This window comes from Phacochoerus africanus, chromosome 5 (genome assembly GCF_016906955.1).
Source record: "Phacochoerus africanus isolate WHEZ1 chromosome 5, ROS_Pafr_v1, whole genome shotgun sequence".
In the NCBI taxonomy this organism is placed as follows: domain Eukaryota; kingdom Metazoa; phylum Chordata; class Mammalia; order Artiodactyla; family Suidae; genus Phacochoerus; species Phacochoerus africanus.
Window position 1 is genome coordinate 9,486,280 of NC_062548.1, and position 16,075 is coordinate 9,502,354.

The 16,075-nt window shown below is 56.3% G+C and overlaps 1 protein-coding gene across 1 annotated transcript; it reads right to left on the reverse strand.

Annotated features, from left to right (window-relative positions):
- Positions 1–1,077: 1,077 nt before the first annotated feature.
- On the reverse strand, positions 1,078–15,743 carry TFR2 (transferrin receptor 2). Its single transcript, XM_047779714.1, has 19 exons — positions 15,694–15,743; positions 14,491–14,550; positions 14,000–14,249; positions 13,714–13,900; positions 10,883–11,023; positions 10,686–10,800; positions 10,439–10,561; positions 9,739–9,855; positions 9,468–9,607; positions 8,931–9,094; positions 7,900–8,019; positions 7,248–7,330; positions 7,105–7,168; positions 6,949–7,016; positions 6,791–6,867; positions 6,619–6,703; positions 6,302–6,529; positions 5,791–5,931; positions 1,078–1,832 (listed from the first exon to the last, which is right to left on the reverse strand). The coding sequence occupies exons 2-19, from the start codon at positions 14,521–14,523 to the stop codon at positions 1,554–1,556; spliced, it is 2,415 nt and encodes an 804-aa protein (XP_047635670.1). The 5' UTR covers positions 14,524–14,550; positions 15,694–15,743; the 3' UTR covers positions 1,078–1,553.
- Positions 15,744–16,075: the final 332 nt, after the last annotated feature.

A 16,075-nucleotide genomic window follows, 5' to 3' on the forward strand; every position in this document is an offset into this window, starting at 1 on the left:
GGCTAGGGGTCTAATTGGAGCTGTAGCCGCCAGCCTACGCCACAGCCACAGCAATGTGGGATCCAAGCTGTTTCTGCGACCTACACCACAGCTCACGGCCAACAGTGGATGCTTAAACCACTGAGCAAAGTCAGAGATCAAACCTGCAACCTCATGGTTACATCAGATTGTTTCCACTGGGCCACAGCAGGAACTCCTGCCTTGAAATTCTTAATGATTTTACCTTCGAGCTCTTTTTTTTTCCCTGTCTTTTTGTCTTTTTAGGGCCACACCGGTGGCATATGGAGTCACGGCTGGCCTATGCCACAGCCACGCCAGATCCTTAACCCACTGATTGAGGCTAGGGATCGAACCCGCAACCTCATGGTTCCTAGTCGGATTCATTTCCTCTGAGCCACGTTGAGAACTCCTACCTTTGATTTCATGACTTGGAAAGTGCAGTCCAATGAGACAATGGAGCATGTGCTGGGGATCCTGCCTCTCCTGGATGGGTTCTCACCTCTCAGCTCCCTGCCCCCTCCCATCCACAGCAGCTACCTTCCTTCCCCAGCAGAGACCTGGGTGCAGGCATAGGGAGGGTCTAGATCTGGGTCTGGGTCAGGGTTGGGGACACATTCTGTCTGTACCAAGTTGCAGGGCAGAACCCTGAGTGCCTATGGGGATCTGGCCCAGAGTACCTCCTTGTCTGAGGGATCTGGTCATTAAATAACAAATTAAAAACCACCAGGACAGGTTGAGAGGCTGTGGAAGCAGACAAAAGCTCTGTTCTCGCTTTTGGAACAAGAGGCTCCACGTTTTCATTTTGTACCAGCCCTCGCAAATTATGTAGCCATCTTTGGTCCAAGGAGAAGGTACAGAGCCAGCCCCTCACCCTGAGGTGGTCTTTGGAAATGGGCCCTTATTTCCTCAGGCAGTTTCCTTAGGTAACAGGAACATTGCTTTTCCCAGTGGTGACAGTATTCCCATTTGCACGGTCCCTGGCTTCTTCTACCCAACACTTCCCTAGGTCTCAAGGGAGGGAACCACTGGGGGAGGTGAGGGGGAGGAAGATGCATACAAGTGCTTATAAACAACAGATGCCACGAGGTGGTTTATTGAGCTCCAAACCCCAGCCACTCCTACCACAGGCTACGTGTTGGCGGCCATAAGGCTATGGTCCCAGCGATCTCTCCCACCAAAAGGCCTGGCCAGGTCCCAGGGACTAGGAAACCTTCCAGAAGTCTCTAGCTGTGGCGAGGGGGATGGGGAATCTCACTCCTGAAGAGGAAGGGGCTATGAGTGAGGGAGAGGATGCTGCTCTCTGATTAATTGACAGTATGGCCCATTATGAAAGGCGCTGCTCACCACCTCCTACATTGCAGGGCCTGGGGTGTGTGGGTGTCTGCTCTGGCATCATTGCTGGGTCCCTTGGAGGTACCTTAACGACTAAGGAGAAAACGGTCGGTCAGCAACCGGAGGTGCACAAGGGGGTCTCCATCACCCAGAAATCACTCAAGGGTGGAAAGCAGGCGATTTCGGCAGGGGTCAGGGGCACGTGCCCCCCTCCACCGGCCTCAGAAGTTGTTATCGATATTCCAGACGTCCCCACTCAGCGCGTTGGCTGCCCCCTGCAGCGTCCAGGTGAGCAGGGCCAGCTGGCGCCGGAAGCGGCTCTCCTGGAAGCCGGGTGCCACGTGGGAGGAGGTGGCCCCAAGGGCCCCAGGGCCGCCCGAGCGTAGCAGCCGCACGTGGTCCAGCAAGGCGGTCAGCGTGTGGTCTCCGTGACCCAGGAAGATGTGGCGGAACGGGGAGTCGGCCGGCGACACGTACTGGGACAGGAAGTAGAACTCCACCTGCGCCGAGAGGTCAGGTGGGAGTCAGGATTCTGCCGTAAAGCGAAGATCTGAAACGCCAATCCCAAACCAAGTTTGGGGCCCGCTCACTCGCTTAAACAGTGCTGAGCAGCTTCTTAAGTCCCACCCTCCTTTTACCTACCCAATGAGAAAGTGCCATTACGTGACGTCACCAGTAGCCAGGTAGGATGCATCCTCCGCTGTGTTTTCCGTTGGATCCCTTTCTTCCTATTCCTTGAGCCTCCAAGCCTGCATCTAGGTCCCCCACTCTTCCTTCCTTATCCATTCACTTCCCTGCCCAAAGCTTCAAAGAACTGCCCATCTTCTCGCTGTTCCTCACCTCCCCGCCTGTTTAAATGTCCTCAGCCCAGAGCCAAAGGACAAGGGGAGAAGCCAGTCCGAATGAAGTGTCTGACTCTAGGTTCTCACCCTCTGGACTGATGCTGTTCATCTTTCTTGAGATGGGCACGATCCTGGCCCAGTTCTTCCACCTTTCTGCCAACCTCTCTTGTTCCTTCTGCTCCCAACACCTGCGGGCAGGCCCAAGGTTTTTCCCTCTACCTTCTGCTCTTCCTATTACCTACAAGCCAATGGTTTTCAACCCTGGCTGCACATTAGAATCACTTGGGGAAGCTTTTTAATTTACTGTTGCGTGGGTGCTGCCCCAGCACAATCAAGATCTCTAAGAGTGGTCTCACATACTGTTTTTTTTGGGTTTTTTTTTGTCTTTTTGCTATTTCTAGGGCCGCTCTCGCGGCATATGGAGGTTCCCAGGCTAGGGGTTGAATCGGAGCTGTAGCCACCGGCCTACGCCAGAGCCACAGCAACACCAGATTCGAGCCGCGTCTGCAACCTACACCACAGCTCACGGCAATGCCGGATCCTTAACCCACTGAGCAAGGGCAGGGACCGAACCTGCAACCTCATGGTTCCTAGTCGGATTTGTTAACCACTGCGCCACGACGGGAACTCCACACTGGTATTTTCTTAAGGTCTCCTACCGTGGTGTGGTTGCGATCCCCAGCCCAGTGCAGTTGGTTAAAGGATCTGACTTTGCCAAAGCTGCGGTGAAGGTCACAGCTGTGGCTCAGATTCCCTGGCCCGGGGAACTTTCATATTCCACAGGTGCAGCCATAAAATAATTAAAAAAAAAAAAAAAAAAAGAGGAGCCCTGGTTTCAACGGGGAGCTGGTGGAGACAGTTGCAAAGCTGAAAAATCATCCACTGGAATCCTGTCCCCCAGTCTGCTGGACCTTCCCACTGGGGTAAGGGGCCTCATACACATGACCCTCATGAGCTCCATGGTATATACCCAGGTGTCAGGCTCTCAGCCTCAAAGATGACAAGAGTGGGGTGAACACAGGATCACACTCCAGTTTTTCTTTGGGGTCGGACTGTGTGGTTTCTAATTTTGGCTTCACCACTTACTATCTGATTTTGGATAAGTCACTTAGCCTCTCTGGGCCTACTTCTGTGTATAATACTAGCAAACTTACAGGAGTTGAAGGAGTCCTATGGGAGGAAGTGAAGAAAAGCCCTAGAACATGGTAGCCCTTGATACGTGGCAGCTACTATTATTATTCTCCTTGTCTTCCCTCGACACCCAGTCTGTTCGTTTTTCCTTCCAAATGTGTCACAGCAGTCCTGTCCCCTCAACCTACAGATGGCATTTGCCGCTCTCACCCAGAGCTCGGCCATCCCTAACTTCATTCCCTCTTCAGGCCATTTACATTTCTGGCCAAGTCCTTCTTAAAACTCCACTTTGCCCACATCACCTCCCTGCTCAAAAACCTTCCTGAGTTCCCATCGTGGCTCAGTGGTTAACAAACCCAACTAGTATCCATGAGGACGCGGGTTTGATCCCTGGCCTTGCTCAGTGGGTTAAGGATCCAGCATTGCCATGAGCTGTGGTGTAGGTCACACATGCAGCTCAGATCCTACAATGCTGTGGCTGTGATGCAGGCTGGCAGCTACAGCTCCAATTCGACCCCTAGCCTGGGAACTTCCATATGTCCTGGGTGCAGCCCTAAAAAGACAAAAAGGAAACAAAACGAAACAAAAAAACCTTTCTAATTTCCTTGATGCCCAGACCCTAAAAACCTAAACTTTTTATCCGGGCATTCAAGGCTCCCTATAGTTATCCCTACCCCACTCCCCTCCTCTCTTCTTTTCTGGCTCTCCTGGTCCACATCTGGCTCCCGAGGAAAGCCAGTCCTGTTTCATTAACACTGCTTATTCTTGGTCTCTCCACCTTGGAGCATCCTCTTTGCATCAACCCATGTTCCGCCCATTCTTCAAGACCCACATCATTGTCTAAAGCAGGGGTCAGCAAACAGTTTTTTGCAAAAAGCCAGAGAGTAACTATTTTAGGCTTTGAAGGCCACACTGTTTCTGTTGCAACCGCTCAGCTTTGCTGCTGTAGCACTAGAGCAGCCACACACAATAAAAAAAAACAAAAAAACAATGAGCGGGGCTGTGTTATAATAAAACTTTATTGACAAAAACAGGTGGCAGGCCAAATTTGGCCTGCTGGCCATAGTTTACCAACCCCTGGTCTAGAACCACAAAGCTCCCTGGGTGTGGCCCAGCCCTGTGTTTCAGACTCTGAAAGTTTGCATCTTTTACTCTCTAGCCCTGAGTCTGAATCATGTCTTTCACAGAAAGATGCCCTTTATCCCCTATGGGCACATGGCAACAGGGGTAGGGTGAATGGGTGCCTTTTTGTGTCTCTGGAGTTTGGCACAGCAGGGGTTAAAGCAAGATTTGTGAATGAGAATGACCCACGCCTGAGCCAGGATGAAAGAGCAAGACAGGTGGGTTTGTGAACACAAAATATGAGTGATGCCAGGGAAATAGGCAGGGACACACAGGAAAAAGGAAGGGGGAGAAAGAGTAAGACCTTGCAAGGGCCAGACATGGCATCCCAAACTACACGTGTGTGCAGTGTGGAGTCCCTGCTCGCCCCACACTCGCCAGGGATGGCCCTGCTTATCATTTGCTCTATAGACTTTTCCCCCTGCCCACAGTCCCTACCCACTTCCAGAGATGGAAGGGTTGCAGGGTTGAGTTCTTGGGGTGAGGAAATGGAAGGAAGAGGAGGGGTTGGAGCTGGAGATGCGATGCATGTTGCCAAGTATTCGAAGCTAAGCAGGAGGGATTGGCAAGGGAATAATAATAATCGTGTGGAGTTCCTCTTGCAGGTCAGGGGAAATCCGACTAGTATCCAAGAGGATGCGGGTTCGATTCCTGGCCTCCCTCATGCCTTAAGGATTCGTCTAAGGAACACGTCTAAGTTGTTGTGAGCTGTGGTAGCTATAGCTCAGATTCGACCCCTAGCCTGGGAACTTCCATGTGCCATGGGGGCTGCCCTAAAAAGACAGGAAAAACAAAAAACAAAACAAAAACCCTCATACAACTCAACAGTGAAATTTTAAAAAAAAATTAAAAAATAATGATCATCTTCTAAAAGTTTCACATGACATCTCTTCCAGGTAGCCTTTCTGGATTTCATCCATCTCACCAGGAGGAAGAGAGCTCGCTATATGCTGAATTTCTTAAGCCTTCTGTACCTCCTGAGCCATAATCCTGTGTTTCTTAGTCTCATGCACTACTGTGGACATACTTTTCTCTCCAGAGGGGTGGAGAACTGGGAGGGAGGGGGCGTTGTCCCAGTTCTGCCAAGGTGGCCCCTGTGGCAGAGGCACTGGCCCTCCCTACCTCATCACCTTGTGGGCTTACCTCAGTGGTCGCTCCAGCCTGGCAGGTCAGTCCGCAAAGCACAGTGCATCTAGGACTGGGAGTGCCCAGAGGCCAGGGACAAGTGATAGTGGAGCCAGGGGAGAGGAGGGCACGGGCTCGCAGGGCACGGCAGGGCAGGGCAGGGCGGGGAAGAGGGGCCTCAGGCAGCTGGAAAGGGCGGGGAGGCGGGGACTAGGCGACCCGGTGGGCGGGGCCTCACCCGCATGATGCGCACGTTGTACATGCGCGTCAGCCGCTCGTCGCTCTCCTCCGAGCTGTAGATCTCCTTCCGCAGCTTCTCGGCCGCCCGGATGTAGTCCCCCCGCGCCGAGTACACCCACTGGAGGGTCAGCCCGCGGGCCTGAGGGCGGAGGCGCGGGCTGGGGCCGGCGGCAAGAGCCAAGACCCCGGCCTAGGGTGAGGGTCTGGGTGCTGGGGGACGGGGCTGGGACCCGGGGCCTGGCAGGAGTCGGGGGGGGGGTATAGGGAGACAGGATGCTGGGGGCAGAAGGAAGGGAGAGAGATCTGTGCGGTTGGGCAGGTACCAGCTGGGTCCTAGGGACGCAGTGACTGGCTCAAGAGTAAAAGGGCCAGGTTGCCAGATGGGACCTAGACCAAGGGGGAAAGGGGACAATCCCCTGGCCCGGGCAGCACTTTGAGGGGATATAGCGCGCCCCCCCGCACCCCGGCAGGCCCCCCCACCAGAAGCCTGGCCTGTTGACATCTTCAACCTTGAGGTCCCCAGAGAACTCGTTGAGGCTGCCGATGTGCTTCAGGACCACGTCCCCGTAGCGGCCGAAGTCGAGGGGCAGCAGGCGATCGTGGCTGAGCCGGATGAGAAGCTGCCCGGCGAGCTGGGCCACAGCCAGGGCCACGGCGGGCAGGCGGCCCCGCAGTACCCTGTGCAGGTTCTCATAGGTGTCGTCCTTGGTGTGCAGGAATGGGTACACCAGGCCATCCTGCAAGGGACAGGGCGGGCTCTTGCGCGCAGGCTCCGGGCGGAGGGGCCCAGGGACTGCTGCTCTGGGGCAGGGCCCAGGAGTCTCACCTCCACGAAGGAGAACTCCACCGCAGGGACCCCGGCAAAGGCTGTGAAGGAATAGGCACTGCTCTCCATGGGCAGCGGCCAGATCCTGGGGATGGGCAGGTTGGAGTGCAGTGTGGGTTCAGGCTCCCCCTAAGCTGCCCAGCTCTCTTCCCTCCCCTCCTGCCCAGCTTACACCTCAGCTTCCCAGCTGTGATTGCTGAAGACCACCTGCTGGTAAATGGTCTGCCCACTGCGGTTGGGAGAGTCCACCTGGAGGCAGGGTGGGGGCAGTGGTCAGGCTCTGGCAGCCACCAGCTTCCCTTTAGCCCCTGGTCCTGGCCAGACTCTTGCCTGCTTCAGGACGTTCTCGATGAGGCTGATCAGAAGGGGGCTGGTCTTGGCATGGAACTTATCATCCCCTGTGGAGAGGGACACCAGGCTCAAGGCTTGGCCCGGAAGGCAGGGTGCACCTGAGGGGGCCCAAATGGTGGCAGTGCTCCAGCTCACCCAGTACTGCGTTGTCCAGGCTCACATAGACTACAGCTTTGAGGTGCAGCACGCTGAGGTAGCCCTGTGGGTGAAGGGTGTCAAGAATGAAATTCCCCCACTTCTCCCCACCTCCTGACTATCTGCCCAGGCCCCCAGGTTACCTCTAGCCACTCCATGGAGCCCACACTCCCAAAGTCACCACCATCCCAGCTGATGAAGAGAAGACTTCTGCGGGGCCGGAAGCCTGGGGGGCAGCAGGGGGAGGGAGGGAGGGAGGAGGGGCTTGGCTGGGGGCCAAGGAAAGACCCTTTTCTTTGTCTCCCTCTGTCCTGGTCCCCTGGGGTCTCTCTTCCCTCCCATCAAGCCCTCATCCCATCCCATCTCCCCTGGTCTGCCCTGACTCAGGTGTTATCAGTGATGGGGATGCTTACAAAGCAATAAGGAATATCCTGTTTAATCTTCACTCAGACATGGACTATTAGTATTTTCTTTCTTTTTTTTGGGGGGGGGGCACACCCACAACATATGGAAGTTCCCTGGCCAGGGATCAAATCCAAGCCATCCAAGCCACAGCTGTGGCAATGCCGGATGCTTAACCCACTGTGCCACAGCAGGAACTCCAGTTTCAGATGAAGAAACGGAGGCAAAGTGACTTGCCCAGGGCCCTGCAGCCAGGACGGGGAGGGCCCAGGTTTTGAGCCCCTGATGGTCTTGGTGGTCACCCTCCAGCCTGTGCTCCTAACTGCCCCTCTGCCTCGTCCTGAGCTGGCTCAGGCCACAGCCCCGGCTGCCCGGCCCAGGCCCTGACCTTACCATTGCTCACCATGGAGGAGAAGGTGCGCACCAGCTCCAGCAGTATGGCAGTCCCCACGGCGGACTTGGCTGCCCCCGGGCCCCACGCATCCCTCTGGGCCCCGATGACAACGTAGTGGTCTGGGTGAGGGGATGTTGGGGGTCCAGCTCGTACATGGGCAGAACCCAGAGGCTTCTCCCTCAATCCTGGGAGGGTCCATTTCTCCAGGACCCTCACACCTCTGCAGCCCCAGCCCTGCAATCCCTGCTGTCCCTAAAGAAAGTGCCTCTCCTCCCCAGGGCCCTTCCTGGATGGGCGGCTTCTTCACCGCAGTGCCTGGGCTCATTCGGGACTCCATAACCTCCCTGATCAGCGCGTCCTGCAGTTGACCAGGTCCTGACAGGACTGATTGATTGACTGACTTAGGCAGGCTGTGGTGAGGCATACGGAAGTTCCCAGGCCAGGGACTGAATCTGAGCCACAGCTGTGACCTCCACCACAGCTGTGACAAGGCCAGATCCCCACTGTGCCAGGCAGGGGATTAAACCGGCACGTACCACCTACTCAGTGACCTGAGCCGCTGCCATCTGATTCTTAACTCACGGCACTAGGGTGGGATCGCAGGTTTTCCCCTTTTAAATCCCTCTCTAATGCACTCATGCGCCCACCACCAGCATCCCCATCTGAGTTTCATCACAGGCCTCCTCTGCCTCTCCTTCAGCGCTATTTATAGTGCCACACTCTTGGGCTCCAGAACCCACTTTGATTCCCCACTGTTATCCATGTCAAATTATGCTTGAAAGGCTCACCTATCTAATCTGAGCTCCTTTTCATGCTATAACATCACCAACTTATGCTTGCTTACCTCTGGTGCTAGGGAACTCACTACTGTACAGAACTGCCCATTCCATCTCTGGACAGCTTTGACCATGAGGTCCCCTCACTGCTACCCACCTCAGTACCAACCCAGCCCAACTTGCCAGCCTCCCTCCCTGTTAATTCCAGGGCCCCTCCTGCAAGGGTGTGGGTGACCTTAGGCAAGCAAGCACACCTGGCTCTGAGCGGCCCTCGATGCAGCCAAAGATGTTGCTGATGGGGGTGGAGGTCCTGTGGTTGTTGACCCCAAGGTGCAGGCCTGGCCCAGGGCCCAGGCGATAAGGGGAGACTGGGAGGTAGCCCTGCCACTCCTTGGGGGCCACAGGGCCTTCAAACTTCCTGGAGATGGGTGGGGCAGAAAGGGTTGGAAGTGGCAGAGAGGCTCAGGCTACAGAAGAGCCCAAAGCCCCCTCCTCACTCTTTCTCTCCCTCCCACCCTCTGGCTCCAGCTCTCTGTATCTGTACCCTGCCTGCAGGGCCAGTGCAGCCAGGACTGCCTTGGACAGTTGTGCAGGTTGCATCTTGTTCAAGGTGCTGAGCAGAGTGGGTGCGATATCCCGCTGGAGGTTCACTCACCAAACAGTGGGCCCTGGCAAGAGGCTGTGCCCACCCAGAGGAGTCACTTGGTTCTAGTTCACCCAAAAGCACCTATGGGCTGGCTGCAGCCTCCCTGCCCCTGCCTTCTCCCCTCCTGTCACCCCATGTCCCTCACTTCAGTAGGAGAGAGGCAATGTCCGCACTGATGGGCTGGGCCGGGATGCTCGGGAGGCCCGAGGATTGGACTGGAGGGAACTGGGTTTGATTGAAGGAAGGGAAGCCAGGTGTGTAGGGGTCCCCTGTTCCCAGGTGCACCTGCGGGGAGAGGGGTGCCCACAATGAAACCGTGAGCTGGGTTTCCAAGAATAGCATAGCAGCCTCATCCTAGGCAAGGAAGTGCGGCCCTGGGACCCCAGGAAGGCACTACCGGCTCCCCCCAGACTCACATGTCCATACACAGCCCGGTGGCTGGAGAGGCTGAGCTTGTGTGGGTCCTGGGAGAAGTCCGCTGGGTCTGGGTATATGAGCACTCCTTGGGCCCCAAAGTCCTGGGCACTGGCCACCTGGGCAAAGGAGGTGGCTAAAGGACTCCGTCTCCCAGAGAAAATGGATTTATAAAGGCAGGAGGAGGAGGTAAAAGCGGAATGGCTCGGCCTCCGTCTGCATCGTGGATCCACAGAAAGGCTATGGGCACCACCTGGACCTCACCTTCTGCCTTTCCGCCATGCCCCGGCCCCCAAACATCACTGCACCCCATATTCCTTCATGTTTCTGTTCGCCACCCCAGCCTCCTGGGGTTTTTCAATGGCCACACCCTCGGCACCTGGAAGTTCCCCAGGGCCAGGGACTGAATTTGAGCTGCAGGTGCAACCCACCCTGCAGCTGCTCCACAGCCAGATCCTTTAACCCACTGCACCTGGCAGGGATTGAACCCGTGGCTCTACAGCGACCTGAGCTGCTGCAGTCGGATTCTTAACCTATTGCACCATAGCGGGAAGCTCCAACCTCCTGATTTTGTTCCCTGACAACAGTGTCTTACGACCCATTTGGTTCTTTCTTTTCTCCCCCTGGCAGGTTCCTAGTAGACGCTTCCCATTTGCCGCCATCCGTTTCTCGGGCTCCCCACCCCCAGACAGGGGCCCTCACCTTCTGGGCGAAGCTGATCAGCCCCAAGCGCACCAGCAGGAGGCGTCCCGCCGGCTCCACGCCCCGGGCCCGCAGGTCCTGCAGGTCCTCTGGCCGCCCGTAGTGGGCGTACACCAGCTCTCCCTGGGTGGGGAGGATGGGTGGATGGGGAGGATGGGTGGATGGTGAGGCGCGCTCCCCTCGTCCCTCCTCCGCCTCGGGAAAAGGCACCCTGCCTCGTCCTGGGGGCGGGGCAGGGGGCGCTCACCGTGGCGTTGCCCGTGGCGCTGTAGGGGCAGTAGACGTCGGGGTCCTCCAGGGGCAGCTGCTCCCCAGGCCTCCCGGTGGCGGCATCAACCCAGTGCAGGGTGTTGGGATGAGCCCTGAAGAGCAAGGGTGGTGAACGCCCCACCACCAGGCTCACTCTTCCCCGCGCCGTCCCAGGCCCCCGCCCCTCGCACTCACGGGTCTGGGAACTGCAGCCCCACGTAGTGCGTGTCCATCCACACGTGGTCCAGCTTCTCTCGCAAGAGCGCAGCGCGGATGTCCTGAGCCAGGGCTGCCATCCCAGCCGAGCCGGCCACCCTTTCCCGATGGCTGGTTTGCCTGAGCAGAGAGAGGTGCGAGTGGGGAAGGAAGCCAGAAGTGTGGGGTCTCTCCTGCCATCACCAGCCATCCCATCACTATCAGGGCTGTGCCAGGGTCTCCAGGCCCTCCTTCTGCCTAACCCTCCGCTTCTGATAGCCGGGGGCCTACGCACCACTCCTTAGGTTCTTCCCCGGGTCAGGCCAAATCACCCGTCTGCTGTTGCCTCTATACGTACACACACTGGCCTGTGCTTTGCCTCAGGCATGAAAACACTTTTCTTCCAAAGGGCTATGCAGGCAGAGGTGAGGGGCCCTCCATCTCTCTTGACCTCCAGCTGGGCCTCCTGGAGACACCTTCCACCAAAGTTCCTGGTGGAATCTGGGGTCTCTCGTCTCGGAGACCTTGCCTTGTCTTCCTTCATAGTCACCACTTAACTGGCCAGCCCGTGGTCATCTGAACTCTCCCTGATCTTCCATCTCACCTTGGCCAGGCCCATCCCCACCCCCATCCCCACCCCACCAGTTGCATGGCCTCTCTGTCAACAGGCTCCACTTGTGCTTCCTTCCTTCCTTCCTTTCTTTCTCTTTTTAGGGCTGCACCCTCGGCATATGGATGTTGCCAGGCTATGGGTTGCATCGGAACTACAGCTGCCAGCCTATGCCACAGCTACAGCAACACCAGATCCGAGCCACGTCTACAACCTACACCACAGCTGATGGCAATGCCAGATCCTTAACCCACTGAGCAAGGCCAGGGATCGAACCTGCATTCTCAGGGATACTAGTCAGATGCGTGTCTGCTGCGCCACAATTGGGAACTCCGCCACCTGTGCTCTTTCTGTGGCAAACAGACTCCTCCCTCCTCAGCACCATCACCGAACACCCTCCTATCTTTTGTGTTGGCAGAAACCTGGCTGTCCCTTGGGAAGCCAGGTCTCCTTCAGGCACTTGAAGAAGGCAGCTCAGGCTCTCATACCACCCAAACACATGCCTGGCTCCCCAGTTCACATTTCAGACCATTTCTCTACAGGTGAAACTCTCTTCCTTTGAAGCCAGTGCCACCCAGCAGCACCCCCCCCTCTGTCGTTCATCCCTGCTGTTATCTTCTTTCATTGAGGACTTTGGCATCTGGCCACCTACTTTCCTGGCCACATCCTGGATCTTATCATTACCCAGAACTCCATCTTTGGAATATGGATCCAATTTACTGACCACCTACTAAATGCCAGGCACAGTAGTAGATGCCGGAGACTTCAAGCTAACTAGGACACAGTTTATCAGATAAATCTGAATCCAGAATCCCACTCCTTGACTAGAGCTTTTCAGGTTCCACCTTATTCCCTTAGCCTCAGTATACCTGTTCTTCAACCCCATCAAACATTGCAGACTGTCCAGTGTCTCCAGGTCTATCAGCTCCTCTCTGGCCTCCCTTCCCCTTATCCAGCCTAGAGCTTACATCACCTCACTGCCTGCTCCCCTCTCATGGCTTCCCTCCTGGCTCCCTGCCCTTGGATGGCATCCACACCCCACCCCGAGACCTATCAAACTGTCCACCTGCTCAGCCTGCACCCAGACTACCAAGTACTGTTCAAGAAAAAAAAAAAAAAAAAAAAAAGCCCTGCACGTTGTTGCTACCACAGATTTAAGGTCTAGCAAAATGGATCCAGTAGTGTATCAACATCTTGATCAAGTTTATATTGATCTCATGAAGACAAGAAACTCTATTAATATAAATGACTATGCAAACACTAAAGAAGAATCATGTGATCATCTCAATACATTCCTGAAAAATATTTGAAAAAAATTTTGATTCCTGTTCCTCCTTTTGTGATCATTCAAAAAAAAGTCTCAGTAAGCTAGAAATAGAAGGAAACTTCCTGAATTCTCTTTTTTAAAAGCCATCCAGAATCTGCAGCAAAGTCATACTCAATGACAAAATGTTATGAAAACATTCCTATGAAAGTTAGGAACGAGGCAAGGAAATCTATTGTCATTATTATCTAAATTCATGTCCTTTTCAATGCAACACAAAATGAAAAAGACATAAGAGGTAAAAACACTGGAAAAGAACCTATGTGTTTCTACCTATAGATTTTCTATCTATAGATTTCTACCTATGATTTTCTAAGTAGGGAAATCAAAGAGAATGCACTGAAAAAAACCAATTCCTCACCTCTTCTCCGGACCTATCTGGGTAGCAGTAGTCAAAGGTGACCTCAGCAGAACAAAAGAAACACTGGCCTTCTTGTGCTGGGGCCAGCATCCCCCGTAATGGAGATGAGGGATGGCCTGGGTCACAAACACATTTGCTTCTTTTTCTGATTCCCTAAAATGGCCCCTTCTCAGATCCCCCACCCCCACCCCGCCCCGAGCTCCCCGCTGCCATAGGTCAAAATCCAAGCTCCTTGATGTTGTATTCAAGACTTTCCTGGGTCTGTCCTACCTCGTATCTGGATGCTGGACACCTCTGTGCTCATTTAGTCAGTTTCCTCAACTCCCAAATGTGTCCCCTGCACTCTCATATCTGGAACTGCCCTCCCTCTTCTCAGCTCCAAATGCCTGCCATCCCTCCCAGAGCATAGGACAGGAGGCAGGTGGAAGGACTCAGAAGGGGGACCCCAACGCCAGGTCCCAGGAGAGGAGGAAGGGAAGCCGGTCTGAGTGGATGATGGGTTTTGAGGGCCAGGAAGGGGGCAGGCTGATCCTTACCTGATGGTGTCCTCCAGACGGCCCTCCCCCAGGAGCCGCAGGAACATGGCCTGGAGGTCGCTCCAGTACAGTGTGCCCTGGTGGGAGTCCAGGCCCAGCTCAGAGTTGACATCCTCGCTGACCACCAACACATCGTCCCCGCACGCCTGGCAGGACCCTCGGAAGGTCACATAGCCCAGGAGGAAGGCTGATGGGTGGCAAGGTGGAGATTCTCCTTGTGCTCTTCTCTGGACCCCAGATGTTCCCCCAGCCCAGACCCTCCACTGGGAGTGGGCCTGAATCTTACCCCCGGTGAAGATCAGCAGGGCGGTCAGGACCAGGTAGGGGGCGGCTCTTCGTCCTGCTGCCCAGAGCCCAAGGCTTTGCCGAGCTGGTCGAGAGCCCAGGGGCTCGGGGCCCCTCAGCTCCATGGGGCAGAAGTGGGGCGGCGGCTCAGCCCCCTCCTCCCCGTATTCCTCCTCCTCCTCCAGGCGCCCCTGCTGGGTGCCCTCCACAAGCTTGTAGATGGTCTGGGAGGGTCGTGGGGACCACCTTTGCTGTGGGGGGTTCAATGGCTGTGAGATTGGGGAAAGAGGCCTGGGGAATGGGGAGGAATCTAGCGATAATAGGGTCAGGGACTTTGGGGTGCCATGAAACTAGGCAGGAGAGAGGGTCCTGAGAGGTGGGCTGGAGGGGAGAGTTGGAAGTGGGAAGGGAAGGGGCCAGCCTTGGGGTCTGTGGGGGAGCTGAGAATCTGGAGAGAAGGCCTAAGGGTCTCCCAATCCCACTCGATCTTACCACTCTCTGGAGTACACCCCAAAGCCGCTCCATGCTCGTGTCCTTCCTGAGCCCTGCAGGCTGTGCCCCCCACCAGTGATAAACCGTTTGTGGGAGCCCCCAGAGGCCCCTTATCAGCCCTGGCAGGCAGCCTGAGCCCAGACCGTTCCTCGCTTCCCCCACTCCCAGGGTTGGGGCACAGTCCTGGCTTTAGTCCAGCCTTCCAGACATGGCCCCCCCGGCTCAGGCTAGAGGACGAGGGGCTGTGCCCTCCCCTGCCAATCCCTCCACAGTTCACTCCTGCCCTCTTCCTGCAAAACAATCAATTTTTTAACCTTGGGGCAGACTTTGGCCTCTAGTTCCTGGCAGGGCTGGGGGAGGAGGGCTGATGGCTGGGGAGGGTGGAGATGTGGATGACCCCTCTTCCCTCCTGCTTCCTCCCCTCCCAGGGTTCTTGGGGACCCCCTCCTAAGCTCCCCACCATGAACACCTCTGCCCCTTCCTCATCTTGCTTACAGGCTCCCCAGTACCCAAGCCCTGTAACACATAAGCTGCCCTCCCTGTCTGGACTCCTGCCCCAGTGGGAACCCTAGTTGAGGGGCCACGTGGTGTGACCTGGGTTTTGGTCTGGCCATGTGTTTGTTCCTTTGCAATCAGACTGAAGGGGGGGGGGGTGTGCAGGCTCCTGTGGACTGCTGGGGTGGGAGGTGCAAGGGTGGGAGCACCTGGTCAGGCAGGACTAGGGAGTGCTCCAGGACCAGGGCCTGCCTGGAGTCAGGGAATCTGTGGATCAAGGCCCCCTCAAGCAACGATGGAGAGAGTCCTGGCCAAGGAATAGGCAGAGCTGGGTGACCCTGGACAAGTCATAGTCCTCTCTGGGCACCTGCACCTCTTTGATGACCAAAGGATTTGGACCACATGGGTTTCTACAGCTTTGGGGTCGAGGGACCTCACAACACATCACAGGCACAAACTTCTAAGCCTTGCCTACAATTTCAGGCAGGGGCGCAGGTCCCTGAGCCCCGCAGAGGACCCCAAGACACGCAGCTCTAAAATGGAAGGGCTCAGGGGCCCGGATGTCAGGGGTCTCCCTGGGAAACCTCAGTGCCTACCCAAGTTGGGAGAGAAGTTCTCAGCTGCTGGGGCGCACTGTGCCTCTGTCCCCTCCCCACTCTTCTCACTGCCTATAACGCCCTGGGAAAAGACAGCGGTCGGTCGGCTCACCTGAGCTGTCGGTCCTGGGGTGCTTAGGTGCAGCCTCTCCTGAGGCCCGAGGCCCGGCCCACCCCAAGCCCCACCCCTCGCCCAGGCCCCGCCCCTGGGCCGGGCCCTCGGTTCCGTCCCGCCCCTGACGCCGCATCCCCTTCGCCAACTCCCATTTCCAGCCCCGACTCTGGCTCCTCGCTGGGGATTTCATTGAGGGGCTCTACCCGGTTCTCGCTGCGCGATCCTCCCTGGATTGCGGCCCCTTTGATACCTGAGGCGTTCGTGGCTCCTGCCTCACTGCCCCCGCCCTCAGACCTTGCCCTGGCGTCCACCGTGCGATGCCACACCGCGGATTTAGGTGTGGCCCTCCCCTCTTCTCCCTCCAGAACCCTGACCCCAC

Excerpts from the sequence above, each read along its gene's own strand:
- TFR2 (XM_047779714.1), bottom strand. The coding sequence starts at position 14,523 with ATGGAGCGGCTTTGGGGTGTACTCCAGAGAGTG. Across the intron at positions 7,169-7,247 it reads GCTCCATGGAGTGGCTAGAG|GGCTACCTCAGCGTGCTGCA; the intron begins GTAACCTGGGGG and ends CTTCACCCACAG. Across the intron at positions 1,833-5,790 it reads ACAACGTGCGCATCATGCGG|GTGGAGTTCTACTTCCTGTC; the intron begins GTGAGGCCCCGC and ends CTCTCGGCGCAG.